Consider the following 24,400-nt stretch of genomic DNA (forward strand, 5'->3'; position numbering starts at 1 on the left):
AGTACTCCTAAGTGGACCTTGCGGACTCCCATTGACAGCACAGCTGTTGCGATTTCTGTAAGCCTGGGAGCCATTATGGACCCCTACCAAACCCCTCTTCTGGCTCTTTGCTCATAGGCGGGTCTCTCCCCATCCACAGCTACGGACCTGCAGTCATGGTGCTTTCCCAGAGACAGGCACAGCAAACAGTCGGGAATTTGTCCCTAGGAAGAGTTCAAGAGTTCAAGTAATGCCGCAGGTCTCCGTTTGAGTCTAGCTAAGGGATTTAGCTCCCCCCAATGCATTTGTAAGAGGCTGCCAAGCCATAATGATCAGGTAACAGGTTTTCCTCGAGCAACAAAGCCCTTCAGTCTTTTCTATACCTTTGTGCCAGTTCGGCAATTCTCCCCCCTCCCCCCCCAGGCCGACTGACCCACTTGACTTAGTTCCTACCCTGAATGACCACCGCCCCCCCCCCAGGTCCTCTGTCTTTGTGCGTCTGTCCCTGTTTGCGGGAGCCCTTGTCGTGTGCTGATGACCCTGAAATTGCCTAGGAATATTCCTTTCTGTTTGTGCTGGGAACTGCACTGCTTCTGAATTGTCAAATATTTATGGTTATGTAAACAAAGCCCACATTCTGTGAGTGGCTCTGGCTACCGGCCTGCGGTGGAGGGCGTGCTCCCAGCCAGCCAGCAACGGGGTGGGGACACAAAGGGTTCTGAAAGAAAAAAGGAGATTGGTACTGTGGAGAAACAGTTTGCATAACGTATGCCCCAGGAGCTGACAAGGGCTGGAGGAATGTTTACTGCCTAAACATTCCCAAGGAGAGTTGTTGATTTTTCCCCATTGGCTTTGTTATTTTTTTAAATGTCTGCCTTTGAGATCTCTTATCTGCCACTCCATTAAGGACTGGTTTAATTAATGTGTGCTAACTTTGGGATCATATCCAACCAGGTCTTTCCCAGGATGATTTGCATTATATGAACATAGATATCCATCAGTTTGGCTTTTGGTTTAGTTTGCATTTTTCAGGCTGGGAGAAATCCGATGGCAGATTAGACAGAAAAAGAAGAGATTTGACAGGCAGAAAGTCAGCACCCTAATATTCCCTGCAAACAGAGTTGTTTTAATTCACAGCCACATGATCACAATGAGAATTCAGTTCCATTATAGAATACAATGGGGCTCACAGCATCCACTGGGCTTCTTAACTCTTTCAGTGATGAGTAAGTTGCATGCTAAGCCACATCCAGGATTTCTGACTTATTAGTATGCCTCAGTTAGAGCCCGCTCAACACTTTGCCACTAACAGAGTTAGTGCTTCTGTGACGTTGCTCTCCCTTAGCTCCCCGTGGTGTCTTATAGTTGTCTTACACCTTTTGCCACACTCCATGGGATAGCCAAATTCATTTGATTTACTAACGTCTTATTATTAGTTAGTGCTTGGTAGACCAACCAGTGGCTGGATTTTAAACAGTTTTTATATACCAGCATTTGTGATGTTAATTTGTGTTATATTTATTGAAACAGGATTTAACCTCTGTAACTCTTGATTGAATTGAGACAGAATTGAAATATAAAATGGGGACGCACTCTTAAATCTTTCACTGAGCTGATAGGTCTCATGATACCTACCTGCATGAGCAGTTCCAAGTTTTGTGAGTGCTAAAGAATACAGTTTTGGGGGCCTTCTTTAAGAATAAGGTTACAGATTATGAGTACAGTTGATCTTTGAACAATTTGGGGTGGGGGATGGCTAGGGGCACCAAACCCCTGCACAGTCGAAAATCTGCATGTAACTTTTGACTCCCCCAAAACTTTACTAATAGCCTACTGTTGACTGTAGGCTTTACTGATAACATAAACAGTTGGTTAACACCTGTTTTGATTGTTATATGTATTACATACTGTGTTCTTTTTTTTTTTTAAGATGTATGTTAGTCCACATGAAGATGTGAGACTTTTTTTTTTTTTAAAGATTTTATTTATTTATTTATTTGAGAGAGAGAGAGAGAGAGAAACAGCATGAGAGGGGAGAGGGTCAGAGGGAGAAGTAGGCTCTCTGCTGAGCCGGGAGCCCGATGTGAGACTTGATCCCAGGACTCCGGGACCATGACCTGAGCCGAAGGCAGTCGCTTAACCAACTGAGCCACCCAGGCGCCCTATATACTGTGTTCTTAAAGTAAGCTAGAGAATAGAAAATGTTAAAGTCATAAGGAGGAGAAAATATACTTGCAGTACTGTACTGTATTTTGTAAAAAAAACTTCATATCAGTTGGACCCGTGCAGTTCAAACCCGTGTTGTTCAAGGGTCAAGTGTACAATATTAGATCGGGGCTTTGGGAGGGTCAGTGCATGTGAGGGGCCCTAGGGTTTGAGCTTCCTTAGCTTCAGGGTAAATGTGCCTCCCCTCCATATTCTAAAGAAAGCAAAGCCTGGTGTGGGGAGTGGAAATGAAGGAGGACATCTTTCCGTAAATACGTTTTCCTTCTTGTTCTCTATACAGGTTGCCCTAGGGAGTAAAAATTCAGAGTTATTAAAACAAACAAAAATCCAACAAACCCAAGTCAGTGCTCTAAATGTATTTTATTTTTTTAAGATTTTTTTTTTCATTTTTTAGTAATCTCTACACCTAACATGGGGCTCGAATACACAACCCTGAGATCAAGAGTCGCATGCTTTACAGACTGAGCCAGCCAGGCGCCCCTAAATGTATTTAAAATAATTTCATTGTAATGAACTCATCTAAGGAAGGATAATTCTTACTGCTTTTAGTTCACTTTCCAGTTGTAGAATTCATTTTGAGCAGCTGGGGCCAAGGAGCCTTGGAGTGGATGATTCAGGTGCATCCAGAGAGATGAAAGGGTCCTAAGCATGAGCCCGACAAAAGGAACTCCCGATAGACCCAAGATGAAAAATTGGAGGTATCTAAGGACCAGAAATTACCAAGGAGATTTTGATAGGAAGCTCAGTTGTGATTTCAATTTAGGAAAAGCTTAGCAAGCTCAACTCTGGACTCAGTCATCTGATGGGAGTCCATTTTCTTTCTGCTTCTGTGGTTATTCAGGCCTTACTGCTCAATGGATCCTTACCCGAAGATGAACAGGAGAGGCCCTTGGCCCTCTGTGAACCAGGAGTCAATCCTGAGGAACAACTGGTGAGTTCCTTCTTTTGTGACTGGACACCAGATAATCTGGTTTCTGTGTTTGATTTACTTTTAGCTTTTGACTCTGTTGTCCTCACCTTCTTGAAATGCTCTCTTCCCTGACTCCGCCTCTCCGGGTGTTCCGCATATATTTTTGACTGCTCTTTCTTCCATCCTCCCTCCCTCCCTCCCTCATCAACAAATAGTTATTGAGTGCCAGCTACGTGCCTGGCACAGTTTCAAGGTACTGGAGATTCGGTGATGACAAAGCAGACCTAAGACATCACCCTCACAGAGTTTACATTCAGGTTCCCTTTGAAGCATCTGTTTCTCTGCGGACGCCTTAAATGCCGGTGCTGCTCAGAGTTCCCCTCCGGGCCCTCTGCTGTCTTATCCGTTCACCTGGGCAGTATTATCTGCCTCCATGGCGCCACTCCCCGCCTGACTCAGATGTTGCTTCTCAAATACTGATTTCTAGCCCAGCTCTCTTCGCGGAGTTGTAGATTTGTATGTGCAGCATGTAACCACCTGCTGATCATCTCCACTTACATGTCCCATAAGCATCTCACTTCACTGAGTCGTAAATTAAACAGCTTTTCTCTCCCCACCGCCAAAACTACTTGTCCCTTTGCATTCTGTTTCTGATCGCTGTCCATCCACCCAGATACCCAAAATAGCATCCTTGAATCCTTCTGGCCCTTCCCTCTAGGTTCAGTAGGTCACCCAGCTCTGTCTGTTCCCTTTTTAAATATTCCCATCCACTTCTCTCCATTCACACAGCCACCACCTTAATTCAGGCCTCCGTCCAGTATGCTAGCAGCCGTCCAGCTGGTTTTCCTGATCCCTCTCCTGTCCTCCTCTAATTCGTTTTCTAATAAACAGCAACAATAATTTACCTCCAAGGCAAGCTTCACTTTGTCATCCCTTTGCTTTTTCTCCGACCCCCCGGGACCCAGCACATACACACTTGTCTGAACTTCACCCACAGTCCTTTCCTTGCACTGCCCTGTGCGTGTGCTTCCATCAGGGCCGGTGGGGAGCTGCCGCCTGTTCTTCTCTGAATTCACAGTACAAGGCTGGCATCAAAAAAGGTGCTCAGCAAATATTTGTTGAATGAATGACCTCTGAGTTCCACAGCATAGCTGCATAGCCATCTCTTTGTGCCTTATATTTAGATTATAATCCAAAGTCGTCTGGATCAGAGCAGGGAGGAGAATCAGGACCTAAAGGTATGTCAGAACATGTGCCTTTTTTCCCTTTGAAAAAATTTATGGGAATATCACACACCAGCGTCAGAACAGTGATGGATATAGAGGAAGGGATGCAGACTTGGGACTTGAGCTGTGTCTGTTTTATGTCTTTAATTGAAAGAGAGAGACAGGTCCTAAATATGGCAAAAAGGTAATGTCTTTTCAGTCTTGGTGGTGAGTAATAGTTATCTATGTCATTGGTTCTACCTTTCTTTATGTTTTAAATGTTTCATAATATTTCTTTTTTAATTAAAAATGGGTCTAATATCAGTATGGTCTTTTTTGTTTTTATTTATTTATTTTTTTAGATTTTAAAAATTCATTTGAGAGAGAGAACGCGCACATGCGTGGATGAGAGCACGAGGTGGGAAGGGGCAGAGGGAGAGGGATAAGCAGACTCCCCGCTGAGCAGGGAGCCTGCCGAGGGGCTGGATCCTAGGACACTGAGATCATTGCCTGAGCCAAAGGCAGACGCTTAACTGACTGAGCCACCCAGGCGCCCCCAGTATGGTCTTTTTTAAATAATTTTTTAATAATTTATAAGGTATACAACATATTGATTTGATATATGTATACATTATGAAATGATCACCACCACACATAGTTACACATTTTTTTCTTTTAATGAGAACTTTTAACATTTACTATCTCATCAACTTTCAAATACACAATACAGTATTATTAACTATAGTCCAGTATGGTCCTTTATAATGACTTCTTCCCAGAATGCTTTTAGTTCAGTGGGTGTTAACTTTTTTGGAGTCATAGGTATATGACTAAAGCCATTAGCGCCCTCTCCAGGAATATGCACACACACTCAACTGACTTGAATTTTTAATAGAATTACTTTCGAGTCCATCTGTGGAGCCCATGTTAGGAATTCTCCATTTTAGATAGGGTAATTCCAAACTCTTGATGTGATTCAATAGAAAAAGAAGAGAGTAGGGTCTGGGGTCTGGGTGTCCCTCTCCTAAAATCTTTCCTAATGACAATTATATACATGTATTTAATCCATTGTAAAGGATGGATGATTAGTATTTCATCATTGGGCTAAATGTGTTTTTGTTTGATTTATAAAGAATAATGCTCACTTGGACAATCTAAAGTATTCTAACCCTTTGCTGAACAAATGACATTGGGGGTAGGCATATTAAGATATGATTGTGTTTCAGTAAGGGAGACTTAGATGATCAGGATTAGGTTTTCCTGTCAGTGAAGAGTGCTAAATGTAGGAATGAGAGTCTATGGGAATGTGGGTATCTTCTTTCTTGGCAAGACTTCTCCACCTGCATTTGGGCCTGGGTAGCACAGGGAAGAACGGGATGGATCTCGTTCTTGTCTCTGTGAGGTAGCGGAGTTTACTGGACCGGACCTGCTTCCTGCCTCAGGAGAGGGTTAATTATTCATGGAATGGTTATCTGAGTTTTGTGTTCTTACTGACAGAATGAGGTAATGCTTCTGATGCAACCCAGATGCTACCATCTGATCTAACTATATTTGATTTACAGAAGGAGCTGCTGAAATGTAAACAAGAAGCCAGAAACTTACAGGGGATAAAGGTAAAAAGGAAGACATTTAACCCTTTAAATAAACAAACTCTACCTGGTAAAGCTATCTACTGCTGAGTGTGGGTGGGAGTGGGAGGAGGGTAGTTGGGTCTGTGGGCTTGTATACATCTGCGGGAGCCTTGGACAGGCCGTGTGATGCTAGAAAGTGCTTTGTAGATGGGAAGTGAGACACGTTGAGGAAAATACCTGTGTTTTGCTGAGGCTTATTTCTGGTGGTTACGACTCATGGCGCTGTCCCTTCCCCTATGGCACCCTGGCAGTTTTTATATGTAAAAACAATCAGTTTTTACAGTTTTCTTCAATTCTAAAGATGAATGTCCTCTTAAACATTGTAATTTACATAGTTTTTGAGTAGTTAATAATATTAAATGGCTTGAAGTGAAGAAGGTCTAAAAAGATAATCCTTGAAAAATCTGTCTTCCTGCCATATTCTCCACCCCCCACCTCCCACCCCCTCCCAGTCACCTAGTTCCCTTTCCTGGAGGTAACTTAGCAGTTATCAATAAATGTGTATGTATATGATTTTTCCCCAAATAATAGTATATTATACATGCAGCTTGACATGTTGCCCTTTTTTACTTAGCGTATCTTGGAGATCATTCTATTGATACATAAAGACCTTTCTAGATCTTTCTTTATGGCTGCATAGTATGCCAATGTATATTTATATGATAATGTAATCAGTTCCTATTGACGGTCTTTTAGGATATTTCCAGTCTCTTACTAATACAGGGATCTGGCTAACAGCCTTGAATATACGTTGTTTCACCCAAGTGGGAATGTATCTGTTGAATAAACACCTAGAAGTGCGAAAGGATGTTCTTAAGCTGCTGCTTTTCCCTTCTTCTCTGCACTTCCATTCATGGGCTAGACTGGAGGGCAGCTCAGCAGTGTTTGTCAGAGTCAGAGTGTATTTCATAGCCTTAATCCTTTGAGATACTTCAGAAAACAAAGTGTTCTGTGCTCAAATAAGCTTGAGAAGCGCCCTGTAGGCTGGAAGAATCCCAGTGAATAACACCATACTAAAGGACCTGAGAAAGTCTGTCATAGAAAGGTTGGCTTAAAAAAGTTTGAAATTAGGGCGCCTGGGTGGCTCAGTCGATAAGCGTCTGCCTTCGGCTCAGGTCATGATCCCAGAGTCCTGGGATCGAGTCCCACATCGGGCTCCCTGCTCAGCGGGAAGCCTGCTTCTCCCTCTCCCACTCCCCCTGCTTGTGTTCCTGCTCTCGCTCTCTCTCTGTCAAATAAATAAATAAAATCTTTAAAAACAACAACAACAACAAAACAAACAAACAAACAAATAAAAGTTTGAAATTATTAACCACAGAAGTACCTTTTCTCCCATGCAACACTTACTAACACTTTGGGAAAAGTTCTCTGAACTGCTGATGCCAAGGGGCATCTTGGACGACCTTTGGCACGTACTGTCGTGGCTTAAGAATGGACCCTCACATTCTCCGGAGCCCGCACCATTGCTTTGCAGTCTGTAAAGAGAGAAAAGTCAGGGCAGATACACTGCAGTGCAGCTCCAATCCATGAGTTCCATATCAGGCCACCATGGTTGGAAAAATGTGTTCCAGCTGACCCTTTTAAGTATGTACAACCCACATTTCTTAGGCATGGTAGGAACCAAGAGGTTCCAAGCTGAGAGAAAGATACCCTAAAGCTGGTAAGATCGTAGACAGTGGAAGAGAAACCATCAGTCCAAGAAGAGTTCTGAGCATGGAAATATAATCCCAATCCTGGTCCAGATTCGGCATTGGAAGGCAATGGGAGCAGGGTGGGAGCAACACTCTGGAAGACAGGGTGGGAGTGATTCCAAGGATTCTGTATGAACAGGGTGGCAGGCAGAAATAGGGTCCAGCCCTCTAGGAGATGGGGGCTTGGCAGAGAATGAGAAGGAAAAAGAGCTCATCTAGATTCAGTATTTAAATGCCCAAGATACGGATGAGAAAGCCACGGTGGGAGGAAGGCGAGAGCATTGTCCATGGTCACTGTCGTGAAGGTAAGCAGTAGACTTGTAATTTGAATCTCGGTCTATCGGATCCCAAAGGGCACTGACTCTCTCTCTAGGGCATCATGCTGCCAGGAATGCAATGGAGGGTAGGGGTGAATAATAGGTGGAGGAAAAATCAGGTTTCAGTCAGCTACGTAGGACGATGGATAGGACTTTGCTTTAGTTGCTAGCATCCTGGAAAGGGACAGAATAATTCCTGCTCATCTCTTTATAGCAAGACCTCATATTCTTTTTGTCTCCCAGTTTGCCAGAACTAATGTTGGATACGCAGTAAGGGGTTTAAAATTTGTAGTGATAACTGGCTGATTGATTAATTGGGACCACAGTAATGAGTATGCTTTTTTCCCCAGGATGCCTTGCAGCAGAGGTTGACTCAACAGGACACATCTGTTCTTCAGCTCAAACAAGAACTGCTGAGGGCAAATATGGACAAAGATGAGCTGCACAACCAGAATGTGAGCTAAATGAATGAACTTGGACCTCATTGAGCCCCAATAGCAAAATAGGATACGTGAAGTCCTGTTAGACATGCCATCCTAATCTCTCTTAGCTTATTTCTGAGGTGCCCACCCTCCACGTCTGCAATTAGTTTTACTTCCTGTTAGATTCATCTCTGTTCCTGGCTGGAAGCCCATTTCACACTGGCCTCGAGCCCTTCAATTTTGAGGACACTGAGATAGAGGCAAAACTGTGGTGCGACCGGTTGATTATCTTACTGAAACCGAGAGCAGCCGGAGGGCAGCTGTGTGTTTTCACCATAGCTGTGCCCTCTCTGTGCTCTATACTCTAGTAGCCAACATCCACCTGGTTACTACATAGCTGGTTCCCTACCGGGCTTGGCAGACAATACCTCTGTGCCAATTAATTCTCTCTTTTCCTTCTTGCAGGTGGACCTGCAGAGGAAGCTAGATGAGCGGAACCGGCTCTTGGGAGAATATCAAGTAAGTATGCATATCAGTTTGGAAAGGATTTCCATTTGACCTTTTATGGACGTTCTGTTGTTGCTATTGTTCAAAGAGCTCTTAAGTACCCTGTTCTCATTGCTGCTTTCTGCAAGGAAACCTTCTGCGTGCCTTTGATTCAATAACCCTGAAGAATAGATAGCATGTCTACGAGAAGGAGTATAGAAGTAGCTGTCTGGAAACTTCCATCTCAACCTTTATGTCTAACTAGCATGCGTGGCATGTAGTGGTCCTCCTACAAATGGTAGTTCCTTCCTCCTTACATTTCCAAGACTCCTCTGTGGTGTCACATGACTACGGTGTGGAATTTCTTCCTGTGTGGCTTGAGGAAGGGACTCTTCCCCCTGAGGCTCTCCTTTGCTCGGGTGGAACTTGCCGGCCCGCGGTGAGCTGTTCAGCATGCTTGGCTTTGCTACCGTCTGAAAGCTCTGTCTCAATTGCAGAAAGAGCTGGGGCAGAAGGAGCGCCTCCTCCAGCAGCACCAGGCCAAGCTGGAAGAAGCCCTCCGGAAGCTTTCCGAGGCCAGTTACCAGCAGGTGGGAACATAGTCACACACTGACTTCCTGCCCCTCCAGCCCGAAGACATCCTTTTCTGATTCAGTCTCTTATTTGCAGGTGGATCTAGAGCGGGAGCTGGAACAGAAAGACGTCCTTTTGGCTCGCTGTATGAAAAGAGAGGCAGATGAGGTAACTGGCACCTTGCCCCCCGCCCCACATCTGCAGGATCAAAGAGGCTATTTGGTGAGGGGGTTAAGAGTGCAGGTTCCAGGGGCTCCTGGCTGGCTCAGTCGCAATAATATGCGACTCTTGATCTCAGGGCCTTGAGTTCGAGACCCACACTGGGTGTAGAGAATACTTAAATAAATAAAACTTAATAAAATTTTAAAAAGAGTGCAGGTTCCAGGCAAAGAAAATCTGGTTTCGAATTCTGGCTTTTCATACTTGCTGCCATTGTGTGACCTTAATTTGCTTTGCTTTGAGCCTTAGAAATAAGACTCATTGAAAAAAAAAAAAAGAAGATTCATCTGAAAAGAAGAAAAAGAAATGACTCATCTGGAAAATGAATAGTCCACTTGGCACAAAGTCAGGCTCAAAAAATATTAGTCATTCTTCTTTTTTTTTTTCCTCACCAAAGTGAAGTCTGGAGGTGCTGGGGCAGCATTCTCAGGCCCTCTGGTGGCCGGGCTGAGGCGAGGTTGGGCGTCTCCAGGCTGAGGCTTCCAGTTTGCTCATTCCTCATTCAACAGTGCCAACCAAGTATCAAGTACAGGGGTTACAGCAGTGAACAGAAGGAGGAAAAAAAAAAGTCTGTGCATTCATGAGGCTTACTTTCTAACTGAGAGCGACATGAACAAATACACAATGATATACTATGTCAGGAAGGGATAAGTGTAAATAAGAAAAGTAAGACAGGACATCTTGGTTTGGAATTCTCCCTTATAACAAGCATCGCTTCTTCTTGCTGCTGTAGGTGACCAACTACAACAGTCACAACTCTCAAAGCAATGGTTTTCTCCTTCCTGTGGCCGGCAAAGGAGCTGCTTCAGTCACTCACAAAGGGGTAGGTTCTTAGGATTTGCGTGCAGACCTCCCCTTCCAGCTAAAACCAGAAGAGTAGCCTAGCCTTTGCCAGCGCGCTGGGCCTTTTATACCCCAGTTCCCAAATTCTTGAGTCTGTTGAGTGCGTAAGATGTGAAGCACTTGCTATCCGCCATGAATAATTAGCGGGCAAACAGTAGGCCCACTTCTGTGAAGGAAAATTTCTTACCATTCACACCTCCTCCCTCGAAAATAAAAGACCTGTCCTGGGAGGCTCTCTCCTGTACCAACTTAAGCCCGGCGGTTGGGATGTGGTTAATCGTACGGCGCCATGCCTGCTCAGCGGCACCTCCCTTCTGCCCACAGACCAGCGACCTGCAGCTCGTTCGTGACGCGCTCCGCAGCCTGCGCAATAGCTTCAGTGGCCACGACCCTCAGCACCACACCATCGACAGCCTGGAGCAGGGCATCTCCAGCCTGATGGAGCGCTTGCACGCCGTGGAGACCCAGAAGAAACAGGACAGAAGGGTAATGCTCTTCCTGGGCTGGTTCTCTTGGGCAAGCACCCAAAGAACTTAGTTTGATCAAGTTTAGTTTAATGAGGGCCATGCTAACAGACAGGAAGACCCTGTCCAAGGTTTTCCTCTAAATGGAGCCAACTCTTCATCAGGAAAGGCGTTCGTGATAACTTGCTCCTAGAAATTGCGTGTTTAAGGAATTGTGGTTCTTGACCCCACGGGGGTCTCTCTTTACTGCTTCTTGCCCTTCCTCTTCTCCCCTGAATGAGCTTGGCATTGGATGTGGAAATAATATGGGAAAATGCACTGGAAACTAGAAAGCCTTTTATAAATGTACATCATTATTGTTAGGATACACTGTCCGATTTTATATACTGTGGAAGATGTGGTAGAAAAGTATATATTTCAGGTACAGTTTTATGATTTAAATTTCTTGGATAAATTCTCCTACTGATCATAACTCTTCACATTTTCGTGTGGCTCCTCAGGTTCGGGGCAAGTCACCCAGAGCTCAAGCAGGTAGTGAATACCGGGAGTCCTGGCCCCCTAATTCAAGTAAGTACTCATTATTGCTCAGGAAGGACTCCCTAGCACATTAGATCAGAAATTTCGTGTTTTTCTTGCTACCAACATTTTGAGAGTAGAATTTTTCTTGTGATACTTCACTCTTACATTGTTTCTATAGCAATACTTAAATCAAGTTACTTCTAGGACTCTGAAGACACATACCATCGAAATCACCACCATCACCCCAAGTACCATTTAGCCACTCGCAGGATGCTGCTGACTCAGGCTAAAATATCTTTGGAAAATCTACAATATCAAAACATTTACACTGAACACAGCAAAATATAAGACAACAAGAACACGCACAAACTATTCTACAGTCCCAAATAGCACAGAAAATTTCCAGTTCTTCCTGAAGGCAGGAAGTTTAATTTCTTTGGAGATTTTCCTTAAAACCGGATGTGCAGGTCTTTCAGTTTGAGTCCTGCAAAAGATTTGCGCCACTTAGTGGCCACGCCTGAGAAGTAATTTAACCTGCTCTGTGCCCTCTCCTTACAGTCCTTTCCCTGTTCCTTCAAACATGCTGGAAACCTACGCTGCCTGTAATTTCTCTTTTATCGTGTATGTTACCTTTTGCTTTAATAATGTCCACATTTTCTTATCTTTTTATGGTCTACCCAGGCCTAATCTAAAAGTCCGTAATAATCTACAAAAACCAAATAGTAAAAAGCTGACTGTAACCAATTTTGTCTGTTACATATGCAATTTTGAAAACTACATTAATAAAAAAAAAAAGTAAGACACTTAAGATATTGGCACAATAAGAAAGGTAAAATGTTATTTGTAGGGTAAATAAAATAATATGTAAGCCCCCAGGTACCTTTTCTTCTTGAATGAGGGATTTACACTGGGAACAAATCAAATTATATTAGTACCAGAATTAGTTTCAATTTCTTTTTCTAGCATTGTTTTGAAACAGTCATTTCTGTTCTTTTTTTAAGATTTTATTTATTTGTCAGAGGTGGGCGGGGGAGCGTGTACAAGCAGGGGGAGTGGCAGGCAGAGGGAGAAGCAGGCTCCCTGCCAAGCAAGGAGGCCTATGCTGGACTTGATCCCAGGACCCTGGGATCGTAACCCGAGCTGAAGGCAGACGCTCATCCAACTGAGCCACCCAGGCGTCCCTCATTTCTTGAGAGGCTTTTTATTTTATTGTCATCCCCTTCAGTACTTTCTTTAGGTTAATATAAACTGCCAATGCAGAGAAGTCTAAATATTTGGAAATTCTTCTTTAAAAGTCTAATAAATTCCTCCATACCCTTTTGTGTATTTGTAGTACTTATCCCCAATACTGCAAATAAATTCATAGCTGCTTGTAAACTAGGATGTGAATCTAATTTCTGTATTCACAAATGAGCTACAAGGTCTCTCTTCTGAAAACACAAAAGCTTGTGTAACTCGCTAGCCCTCTAGCTACTGACTTTTTTCTCTTATTCCCCCCATCAAACCTTGAAAAAATAGTCTACCACTGTCCTTTTTCCATCCTTTCTTCCCATTCACTACTCAAGCCACCAGTCAACTGTTACTCAGCTAATCCACTTAGTGTTCTTTTTGTTGGATCAATGTTGACCTTCTCGGCCTTAAACAAAGTGGTTACTTTTCAAACCTTATCTTCCATTGACTTTTCAAAATCACTTACTGTTCTTGAATAGTCTCCTTCTGTACACGTTCTTCCTCTTTAACTTCAATGCCAACCAGTTATTCATTCAGCAGATATTTATTGAACATCCATTATGTAGTATCTGTGTCAGACACAGGAGATACAGAGATGAACAGGATGGACATTTGCCCTCTTTGGATGTGCAGACCAGTGAACTCAACAGTCTCCTTCTCTTGTCTTCTCTGTCAAACCCTTGAATGTCGATGTGTCCTGGGATCCATGGGAGGTCTAGACCTAGGCCTTTTCGTATTTTTTTTAGATAATCCCCCTCCACTCCCACAACTTCAACTACTCTTACGTGCTGATTATTTTTAAACTTTAATCTCTAACCTCGGCCCTTTTCTGAGTTGCAGGGCTATATTTCTGAATGACAACTCGATATCTCCCTGTAGGTAGAAAGGCACTTGTTTTGGACACAAAGTAGAGTGGGAAAAATATGGAGTATGGAATCAAACAAATCTGGGGTGCAGTTTTGGCTCTCAGCAGAGTGTGTGATCATGGGCAAGGGTGTTAATATCACTGAATTTTAGTTTCCTTTTTCATGAAATGGAGATAATTTTGAGAGATTAGGAGCGTTAAGTGAAATATTGTATGCAAATAATGTGGTATAGTGTGGCATTTAAGAGGTGCAGGCAAATGTTAATAGTCTCAGAATACCTTCCAATTATTCCCCTCTGCCTTATGCCCTGTCTTTCTCCATTTCATCACAGCCAGATCTCCTTAAAGAGTAATCTTCTCTCTGAATCCACTTCTTTTTTTGCCTTTTACTCTTAAGGGAAAACAATAATAATTATTTCAGATTTAAAAAGTAATACAGTAGAGGGGCGCCTGGGTGGCTCAGTCGGTTAAGCATCTGCTTTTGGCTCAGGTCATGATGCCAGGGTTCTAGGATTGAGCCCTGCATTGGGCTCCCTGCTCAGCAGGGAGTCTGCTTCTCCCTCTCACTCTGCCCCACCACCCCTCTTGTGTGCTCTCTCTCTCTCAAAAAAAAAAAAATCTTAAAAAAAAAAAGTAGTACAGTAGATTAGTGGAATAGAATTGAGAGTTCATATAAAACCAATGCATCTCTGGTCATTTGACCAGCAAATAGTCTCTTCAACAAATGGTGCTGGACAACTGGATATCCACATGCAAAAGAGTAGAGATGGACCCCTACCTCACACCCTCACACCATGTCCAAAAATTAAAAATGGATCATTGATGTAAATATAAGAGCTAAAGCTAAAAACTCTTAGAAGAAAAACAGGGAAAATATTCATGACCTTGGATTCTCAGTCAGCAACAAAAGAGAACAAAGCATGAGCAACAAAAGAAAAAATAGGGAAATTGGGATTTCATCAAAATTAAAAACTTTTTTGCATCAAAGGACACTATCAAGAAAGTGAAAAGACAGGGGAAAAGAAAGTGAAAAGACAAAGAGAATAGGAGAAAATACTTGAAAATCATATATCTGATAAGGATCTAGGATACAGAATACATAAAGAACTCTTCCAGACTGACAACAAAAGACAAATCCAATGACGAACAGGCAAAGGACTTGAATAGGCATTTCTCCAAAGATAAACAAATGGCCAATCCACACATGAAAAGATGTTTAAAACCAAGAGTCATTAGGGAATGCATATCAAAACCACAATGAGATACCTTAGTTCTAAAGGAATGAAAAGTAAGTGTTGAGGATGTGGAGAAATGGGAGCTCTCATACATTGCTGGTGGGGATGTCAAATGGTACAGCTGCTGTGGAAAACAGTTTGGTGGTTCCTCAAAAACTTAAATATAGAATTACTATATGATCCAGCAATTCCATTCCTAGGTATATACTCAAAAGAATTAAAAACAGGTATTCAGGGGCGCCTGGGTGGCTCAGTCGTTAAGCATCTGCCTTCGGCTCAGGTCATGATCCTGGGGTCCTGGGATCGAGCCCCGCATCAGGCTCGCTGCTCCACGGGAAGCCTGCTTCTCCCTCTCCCACTCCCCCTGCTTGTGTTCCCTCTCTCGCTGTGTCTCTCTCTCTCAAATAAATAAATAAAAAATCTTAAATTAAAAAAATAAAAAATAAAAACAGGTATTCAGAAAAAAAAAATGCACACACATGTACATAGCATTATATCCAATAGCTAAAAGGTGGAAACAACCCAAATGCTCATCACCCAATGAATGTTTAAACACATTCTGACATGTGCACCCAATGGAATATTATGCAGCCATTAAAAGGAATGAAGTACGGATACATGCTACAACATGACCCTTGAAAACATTAAGTGAATGATGCCAGACACAAAAGGGTATAAATTGGATGAATCCTTTGATATGAAAAGTCCAGAATAGGCAAATCCATAGAGACAACAAATAGAGTACATCAGACAGATGCCAAGATTAGGAAGGAGTGACTGCTTAATGGGTATGAGGTTTCCTTTTGGGATAATAAGCTGTTCTAGAACTAGATAGTAGTTAGAGTGACATAACACTGAATGTACTAAATGCCACTGAATTGTACACTTTAAATGGTTAAAATGGTGAGTTTTGTGTTATGTGAATTTTACCTCCATTTAAAAAAAGTTAGTTAAAAAAAGTAATATCCAACCTCTGGCTAGGATGTAGAAGGCTGGAAGGAGTCTTGCTCCTACCCTAATAATAAGACAAAGTTGGGTAACCTAAAAAATATCATAACTTTCTTGAACCCGTGAGAGAGATGAGATCATAGGGCAACCGACTAGTCTGAGTACAAACGCGTGCTTCCAAGGAGAGGCTGGATGCAAGCCCTGGTGTACTTTTGGCAGAGCACGGGAGGAAGATGGCGCCACCATACAAGAAGAATGGAAGAATTCAGCTAGGATTGTAATTGGTCAAGGCTAAGCAGAGAGGAGAGGAACCCTTGGGGCCACAGATGCAAGAGGAGTTTACATACACTTGCAGGCTCTTTATGGACCTCCATTGGGTGCTTGTGAAAAATACTGGTTGTGGGAAGAGAGTCTACAGAAAACCTTTCTTGGTGGTGGAGGCCCAGAGATGGGGAGCAGCTACCACTGCAGGAAAAGCATGAAACATTCTTCTCTAAGGAACAAAAGCCTTAAGCCAATAGGGAAGGGCAGCAAATGTTTCCCCCTCCCTCCCTGTCCCAGGCAAAGGTGAAGACCCATTTTGGCAAGGGGGATGGAAAAAAGGAAAAGAGAACTGTCTACCCCTGGGAGCCTGGTAGGACACTGTCTTGGGCTCATATATTTAGAGGTTGTCTACCCTTGGGGGGAGTGTAGGATCACTGCAAATGCCCCACCCTCAAGACCGAGGTTGGGGGGCGCCTGGGTGGCTCAGTTGTTAAGCATCTGCCTTCGACTCAGGTCATGATCCCAGTGTCCCGGGAAGGAGCCCCGGGTCGCGTCTGGCTCCCTGCTCAGCGGAGAGTCTGCATCTCCCTCTGCCTGCAGTTCCCCCTGATTACGTGCTTTCCCTGTCAAATGAATACATAAAATCTTTAAAAATTAAATTAAATTAAAAAAAACCCCACAAACAAACCATGGGACCAATACATATAGATTCTGTGTAGCTAAGGGATAAAATAAGTCTTGTACCTTGCACAGTGGAAGCATGAAGTCCCTTGGAATCGGAGTTTCTGAGGTTACTTTGTGGTTCTTGTTCCTGCTCATTTCTCTTTTCATGAATGGCACGAGCATTGTCGTGCCACTGTCTAAATGTTGGCAGCATCTGCAACTCCCGCTGTGTGTCCATTCTTCCTTAGTGGAAATCTTGTCTGGCTTCTTTGACCTCTTTTGACTCTGAGCAACAATGCCTGTCAGGACACTCATTATCCCCTGGTAGAGATACCTGGAATGGGTGAGAAATGGTGGCCTCATGATAGTGTCCATGTCTGAAGCACCCCCTGGCTTCGTGGCCCCAGTGGTGACTTCCTGTGGATCACACCCTAAGGACGTGGTTGGTGTTTTGCAACAGTGTGAAAGCTGGGCTGTGACCTCAGGCAGCTTCATTCTCCTGGGGCACTTTGAATGACAGGAAACGGGGGGCGGGGTGGGAGCAAATTCTGACCACGGAGTCTCTCTCTGATTGCAGAGTTGCCTCACTCACAGAGCTCTCCAGCTGTCAGCAGTACCTGCACTAAAGTGCTCTATTTCACTGACCGGTCACTTACACCCTTCATGGTCAATATACCAAAGAGGTGAGATTTGGGGATCGCTATTTCTCTTTTACTTTTTAAAAGGACAAAGTAATGACAGGAGGCATAATCATGCGTTACTGCCCACTGAATGAGCTGAGCGGTGTTTGGGAAACAGTATGGTGTAGTAAGAATACAGATTGGGATCCTAGTTTCAGTGTCACCACTAACCAGTGGCATTACAAGGGACAAGTCATGATCTGCTGCAAGGTTCAGACACAATAATAGTGCTTCCAATCCTGATACACAGATATGTTCCAAGTTAGGAGAAACCGTTTTTTAAGGGCTCAAAACAGCCCCCATTGATAGCCATGGATTGCAGCCTGGCTCTCCAGGGCTATTAGTCATTGATCTTGGTCCTATTTGATGATTGCATCTAAGCAACTGAGAATTCATGTTAAGAACCTTCAAACATTCATTTATACTCCCTTGTAAGGTAAATGGCTTTGAAAGAAAGACTTTTTAAACTCTGGAACCTACAACTGAGAGAGGTAATAGGATGTCCCTCTCCTGGAGAGTTTGCTTAGTTGGTCTGGGCTAAAGGGGAGCTTTCCGAAGCTGGAAGGATGAAGACAGTGATGTCTGATTTAACTCTACCAGCCTAGGGAAATGGAGTATTGTTGCAAAGAAGGAAATCAAGAGAACTTAGACATATTGATAGTTCAACAAATTAGATTTCAGAGACCTTATGATGTCTTAGTTCTAGAGTAAAACAGAGAAAAGTGATCTGGCTGCTGCCGAAACAAAAAATCTATTTTAAATTCTCAGATCACCCCATCCGTAATGCTCTTCTCCTTCCCTCATGGTGGCTCCCTAACCTCTGCTGTTGTAGAATTGTCTGGGTTATCAGGGGCAGGGACCTAGCAAGGCCATGCCGTTTCTGCCTGGAGAGTCTTTGGCAGGGGCCTGGCTTTAAAGCTAACATCTCATCTTTCCAAAATATTGATAAACAGTCTATTTCAGTGCTCTTGCCTTTTGTTGCAGATTGGGGGAGGTGACACTAAAGGATTTTAAAGCAGCTATTGACCGGGAGGGAAATCACCGGTATCACTTCAAAGCGCTGGATCCTGAGTTTGGCACTGTCAAAGAGGAGGTACCGAATCCCTGGGGAGTCTGGGTGGTATTGCTGGTGATTCCTGAACCCCAGAGCCTCCTCCTCAGGGACCAGTACCCAAAGTACCCGAGTTCCCTAACCAGGTCAGAGGAATTTTCCAGAGCCTCAGACCAGTCTGATTACTCTAGACCGACGTGGTCAGGGAATTGCACAAGGAGTTTTCAGCTTCTTCAGTTCAAGGACTTAATCACTTTGACCAAACTGGGATAGAATTCTTTATTTCAATAAGGAGAAAGTTTTATTAGTGAAAATAAAAGGACCTAAACTTGAATCAAGGCTTGGCTTTGGGGTCCCTTCTCTATCTGTAGCCAAATCTTAGAAACCTTTCTGCTTCCTATGTCGAGCAAAATAAACAGGCATGAATATATGGAACTGTATATCATGATGGTAGTTTCTCAGATAATGAAAATGAGGAACTTCTGGAAAGTCTCCTATGCTTATTCTCAACTCGTTGACTGTTTTCTTGGCCTACGCTCCTCTTTATAATCCATCTGCCAAATATAGGGAAGAGAGTTCTGGGTTCTGACATAATCACATTGTGATTAAAGCCAATGTTTTATTTCATAAATATTTCCACACTGAAATGCTTTAATAGCCCTGTTCTATTAGTGGCTTAGAAAATTGAATGAATGAATAAAAAGAACTGCCTGTTCTTTTGGTCTTCTGTCTAACCTTTTACCTGGGACCAAAATTTTACCCTTTCTCATTTTTGTAATGCTTGTGCTATTGCTTTCTCCTAAGGACCCTAAAGTGCTGTATGGTTAGTAATTTATTAATTCTAATCAATCTCTATAAGCAAAGCAGGGTTAGGGATGCTTTTGCCATTTCATAGATGTGGAACTAAGAATATATGTTATGTAATTTTAATAATATATAAGAATACAACACAATAGGATATATTATATATTATATTATATATAATATACATAATCTATTATACAAAATACAATAACATAGTACATATATTAAAAATATTATATATCTATTTAGTTATAACTTTAGGGATGAAACCAAAGGGACATAGACTCTAACTTAAGGCTTTCCTCTGTATGTTCTAATCCTCTGTGTTGAGGTCTTAGTTGTATCAGCAGCAGCTGTCCAAATAGACTCCCTATCTTATTTACTTTTTCGCTGTGGCTTTTTTTCTTCCTCTAGGTTTTCCACGATGATGATGCCATCCCTGGGTGGGAAGGGAAAATTGTAGCCTGGGTGGAAGAAGACCATGGAGAGAACTAATGCTGAGTATTGGATTGGGGGCTTACGGGACCTGGCAGCCGCTGGCTGTTTCACTCAGGAAAGAGGACCCAAACCAGAAAACACGAAGAAGTTTCTCATCCGTGCTGCCAAACGGAAGCTTCTCCAAGTGCGACGGCCCCGGGCCAGTACTGTTGGCTGTGCCCGGCATATGTGGTACCTAAAGTCCCCTGTGCACCTGGAGACCATGGGTTCATCTGGAGTTCCTTGTCCGCGGGAACACAGTGCTTTATTCTGCTCTGAGGACAACAAACCGAAGGCCTTAACCAACGGGAACGGACGATCCCGCTCCCGTAGGGGCATGGCTGCTATTATCTGGAACCTGCGAATTGGATGCATCAGTCCTGTGTGTTACAGTATTATTTTAGTTGGCCTCCATGGTTGCAGCAATCAGAGTTCCAGCATTTGTACTCACAGACAAGGCAAAGGTACCAGCTTTTTGGCTTCTCTGCAGCTACTGCAAACCAAGAGTAACTCATGAGGTGGTACCAAAGATGAACGCCCACTCTTCAGGAGTTTTTTGGACCGGACATGGATGGTGCTGAATTGTTGATTGGATGGAAAAAGGGCTGCCCCTATTGTGCTATACTTTGCTAAAAACATGATGAAGTAAGACCTCGGGTTGCCTCTTGTGTCTTAACTGGTTCTGCAACTGGTCCTTTAGCCCACAGAGGGCACATTTCATGTACTGCTAGTTTTCTCTGGGGACTCTTCCACTGTAGAGCCATTTTTTCCCCCTTCCAACTGACGAACTTTGTGTTTGAAAGGAATAAGGAGTTAAAGTCTCCTTAAAAATCTAGGCGGGTATGGAAAGGTGCTGCTACCCATATTTTCTTGACGTTCTTTCTCTCATGACTTCCTTTAGCTCATGGTATCTCCTTTGCGGTCAAAAGGAGACAGACCATTAATTTCAGTATTTGTGATTTATGAGTACTGAGCATGAGTTACTGGTCTGCCCCTCTTCATTTCAAGTTATTTTCTATTATATATTTAGTCTAGGTTGATCCTTGAGGGCACAATAGGAACCATGGGGCATGGAGCATGAGTTGTGAATGGCAGGGTTGGTTCTGGGTAAAAAAAACCCTAGAATCCTTTCTCATGTGCAACATTGTCAAGTGTAGAAGCTAAAAGAGTTAAACTTCCAGAGATTACTTAATAACTTGGGTTTTCTCAGTCATTTACCAAGCACCATCAACTAATCAGCCATATATATATATGTATGTATGTATATACATATATATGGTGCGTGCGCGCACGCACACACACACACATTCATTCCCAAAAGCAGTTGGCCTGTGACCACTGATGTAGACTGCCAACCAGGAGAGTCAGACAAGTCAGTTCTGGGTTCTTGACCTGTCTGTCTCTAGTTCATCTCCCTTTTCCAGCTATTTCAACAGACTACTCATTGGAGCTCTGAAACAACATTTTGTTGTTTTATATAGATGTGTCTTTTAAAAATAGTTCATGTTTGGAGAATTCTTTTGTACTCATTTGCTTTTTGTCCGAGAACCATGTCTATTTTTATAACTTGAGTGTGAGTTCTGTATGTTCTCACATTCTGTATACTGTATCCATTTTCTAGAGAACCCAGTAGCTTTTATACAGGCTCTTCTCTTCTTACCCTTGTGGTTTCAGAACAAGCTTTATTTTATTACGAGTATACTAATGACAACTAACTCCTGGTTCTAATTCTACCTGCCATTTTGATTGTGGAGGTAGTTTTACGTAATCTATTTGATTGCTCCTCTAGCAGACAGAAGGAGCTCAAAAGATACCTGATATCTTTCAGTAAGTTTACTTGATCTTCTCCTACTGAAGAATTTCTCATTAGAAATGACTGGGAAAGTTTGGGAAAGTCAGTCAAAAGCAAGAATAATTCATTATGAAAGCAAACAGAAGAAAAGAGGATATTCTGAGTCTGTCTCCCCCCGCCCCCCCCCCCCAGAAGTCTGGAGAAAAGGTCCTCATGTCACCAATTGCTCTGTTGCATGAATTTTAGTGTTTTGCTATAAGACAGCATGAGGGTTATCAGGCCAAAATTCGTTACTGTATTTCCAGTACAATTTATCATGAATATCTGTCTCTTAAGTTTTTACTTGTCAGTTTTCTTTGAGCAAACACTCTCAACATTATGTAGAGTTTAGCTTTTCAGAGAAAATTAAACGAGAGAAAAATTTCAAAGTCCTCTACCTTATTTGGCTTTTGTATCTCTGTCCTTTGGAAGAGGAGCTGCACGGCCTTAGAGCCTCCCTAGAAAGCTGAAGTTGAGCTCAGGGGAGAGAATGAGAGAATTTTTTCCCCTTCAGCTCAATAATCTCATATGCCATGGGTAATAACTAAACACCCCCATTAATAGGATGTCACTCCAGTAATTTTTGTGTACAATGTGTTGGTAATCCCCATTCCAGTTTCTCAAGACAGGAACCTTCTGAGGAAGCGTGTGCATTGGTTCCTTCTGGTTTGAATAGATTCCTGTTTTTTACACTATGGCTGCACTCTAAGCCTCCTGACTTATTCAGAGTATTGTCCCCTGGTGACATTTGTGTGAAATAGTTCATCCTAACACTGAAATTCTCTTTTTTTGAAAAAACTAAGGAACTAGAATGTTTAGAGTTCATAAAATAACCTCTAAACCTGTGAGATTAAAAAAAAAAATGATCCTCTCACAAAAACTAATTTAGAAGAAAGCTCAATTCCTTCAAAAGTTGTCATTTAAAAACTGATGACTGTTCTCACTCAGTTCCTTAAATTAGCTGGAATTGGAACGCTTTACAATTTGTACCTAAAGAATTTGGGTTAAACTCAGTTAATGGCATTCCTACTTACTGATTAACATTTCAGCTCTTTTTGACCAAGATGGTTGTAAATTAGGGAAATATCTTTATGTTCTACATCCAATCCAAGAGGACTCTAATTACTTAAGAGCATTTATGTCATAATAATTTTCATTTTTTCCATAAAATAAGCGTTATGATTGCACACTCCTGTTGTCTGAATTTATGTAAGAGGTATAGCTTGCTTAAAATATATATGTAAAGTTATATTTTCTTAGAAACATGGATGTTTGCAACCATTGCTTTCAGAGATTACCACCATGCATTCTCCCTGTTTGTTTTCATGAAGACTGTGTTATACCAGAGGCTTCTGATTATCAAAGTGATAACCAGTTTTAACTGCCTGTATGTACCAGATTTGTGAACTAATTTAAAAAAAAAAAGCAGAAACAAACCATGAATAAAATGGAGTTTGCAAACTAAATACCATTAATCATTTTCACTTGTGTTTATTGACTGACATTAATCAGCAAAGCCATTTACATTTAGTGCAAGTCAATTTCCTTAAGTGATCTCCCTGGTAGCGTGTTTACTCATTACCTGGGGAACAGAGATAAGGATTACTTTATTGCTATAGATATTTTACCATTGGCATTTCAAACGTATGCACAAAACACGTTATTATTGCCAAAGAAAATTCATTGATTTAACACTTTTGAAATTATATATAAATGTGCAAACAAATAAAAACCTGAGTACAAGCTGTATGACAAAAGTCTTGAATGAAAAAGCGAGAAACATTAATTGGAGACTTTCAGAAATGCATGTTTAAAAGAACCAGAATTTCCAAACTAATTTGAAAGCTGCCTTCCTAAAACTTAGGTCAGCTTCATTTCACTTCAATTTAAATGTTGTATGTATCTACATTTGTAGTCCTGAGCGTTTACTTGACTTGCAATTACATATTTTCAACTATTAATTACAAGCCATTTTAGTTAGGTCATTATGTTAAAATTAAATATGTAAAGAGCTTAATTCAAATCTTTCATTACCCAGTAATTCCTCTTTCCATCTACCCATTTCCTATCGGTTGTCACCATTCTACAAGTCTCTCTACTTCAAACCTTAGAGTTTCGGCCTGCCTTTTCCTTAAGTTCTGTTATCAAATCTGTTTAGGGGAGTTCAGACCTATTCTCTCAGGGCTGAAAACCTAAGATTTCCTAGCCTATCTCTGGGGTACACTTACCACCCAGACGGTTTGACCTGTGCCCTCCTGTCATTTACACCTGTCAAAAGTATATTCAAGGGGCGCCTGGGTGGCTCAGTCGTTAAGCGTCTGCCTTCGGCTCAGGTCATGATCTCAGGGTCCTGGGATCGAGCCCCACATCGGGCTCCCTGCTCGGCGGGAAGCCTGCTTCTCCCTCTCCCATTCCCCCTGCTTGTGTTCCCTCTCTTGTGTCTCTGTCAAACAAATAAATAAATTCTTTAAAAAAAAGGATATTCAAATACAAACCAGCTATGCACTGAAAAATACAAACCCAGGTTTAAGCAATCCTACCTAAGGAAGTGAATAGTAGACTGAAGATGGTATCATACAAAGGCTAATTTAGATCCAGTTATTAAATTCAAATACAGTGGAAGTAGTAAGATATTCTGGTCAATTCAAAATCATGAAAACATTTTCATAATTTATAAAGTTACAGTATAAGCCCTTTCACTAATCACAATTATTCTTCCAATAGTTATTCAGTTTTACATAATTGTAATATAATGGCTCTACTCTTACAATTTCAAATGTGCCTTTCCATTTAATCTGGAAATTTTTTATTTCTCAGTTGTATTGCCTACATATTACTGTTAGGCAGCTGTGACTGCCTGAACTTTC

The 24,400-nt window shown here is 42.2% G+C and overlaps 1 protein-coding gene across 7 annotated transcripts in view; it reads left to right on the forward strand.

Annotated features, from left to right (window-relative positions):
- The window catches only part of DIXDC1 (DIX domain containing 1), a 59,892-nt gene extending 36,893 nt beyond the window's left edge, over window positions 1-22,999 (forward strand). For all 7 annotated transcript variants that reach the window (XM_035008927.1, XM_035008926.1, XM_035008929.1 and 4 more), the window contains 13 exons: window positions 3,047-3,136; window positions 4,300-4,353; window positions 5,883-5,933; window positions 8,310-8,414; window positions 8,847-8,900; window positions 9,365-9,457; window positions 9,537-9,608; window positions 10,393-10,482; window positions 10,827-10,988; window positions 11,467-11,533; window positions 17,268-17,373; window positions 18,355-18,463; window positions 19,640-22,999. In XM_035008927.1, coding sequence (XP_034864818.1) covers window positions 3,047-3,136; window positions 4,300-4,353; window positions 5,883-5,933; window positions 8,310-8,414; window positions 8,847-8,900; window positions 9,365-9,457; window positions 9,537-9,608; window positions 10,393-10,482; window positions 10,827-10,988; window positions 11,467-11,533; window positions 17,268-17,373; window positions 18,355-18,463; window positions 19,640-19,720 — 1,134 coding nt within the window. In that variant the 3' untranslated portion in view covers window positions 19,721-22,999. The remainder of the gene's footprint in view (window positions 1-3,046; window positions 3,137-4,299; window positions 4,354-5,882; window positions 5,934-8,309; window positions 8,415-8,846; window positions 8,901-9,364; window positions 9,458-9,536; window positions 9,609-10,392; window positions 10,483-10,826; window positions 10,989-11,466; window positions 11,534-17,267; window positions 17,374-18,354; window positions 18,464-19,639) is intronic.
- Window positions 23,000-24,400: the final 1,401 nt, after the last annotated feature.

Source organism: Mirounga leonina, unplaced genomic scaffold, assembly GCF_011800145.1.
Source record: "Mirounga leonina isolate KUSES-001 unplaced genomic scaffold, KU_Mleo_1.0 Mir_153, whole genome shotgun sequence".
Lineage (NCBI taxonomy): Eukaryota > Metazoa > Chordata > Mammalia > Carnivora > Phocidae > Mirounga > Mirounga leonina.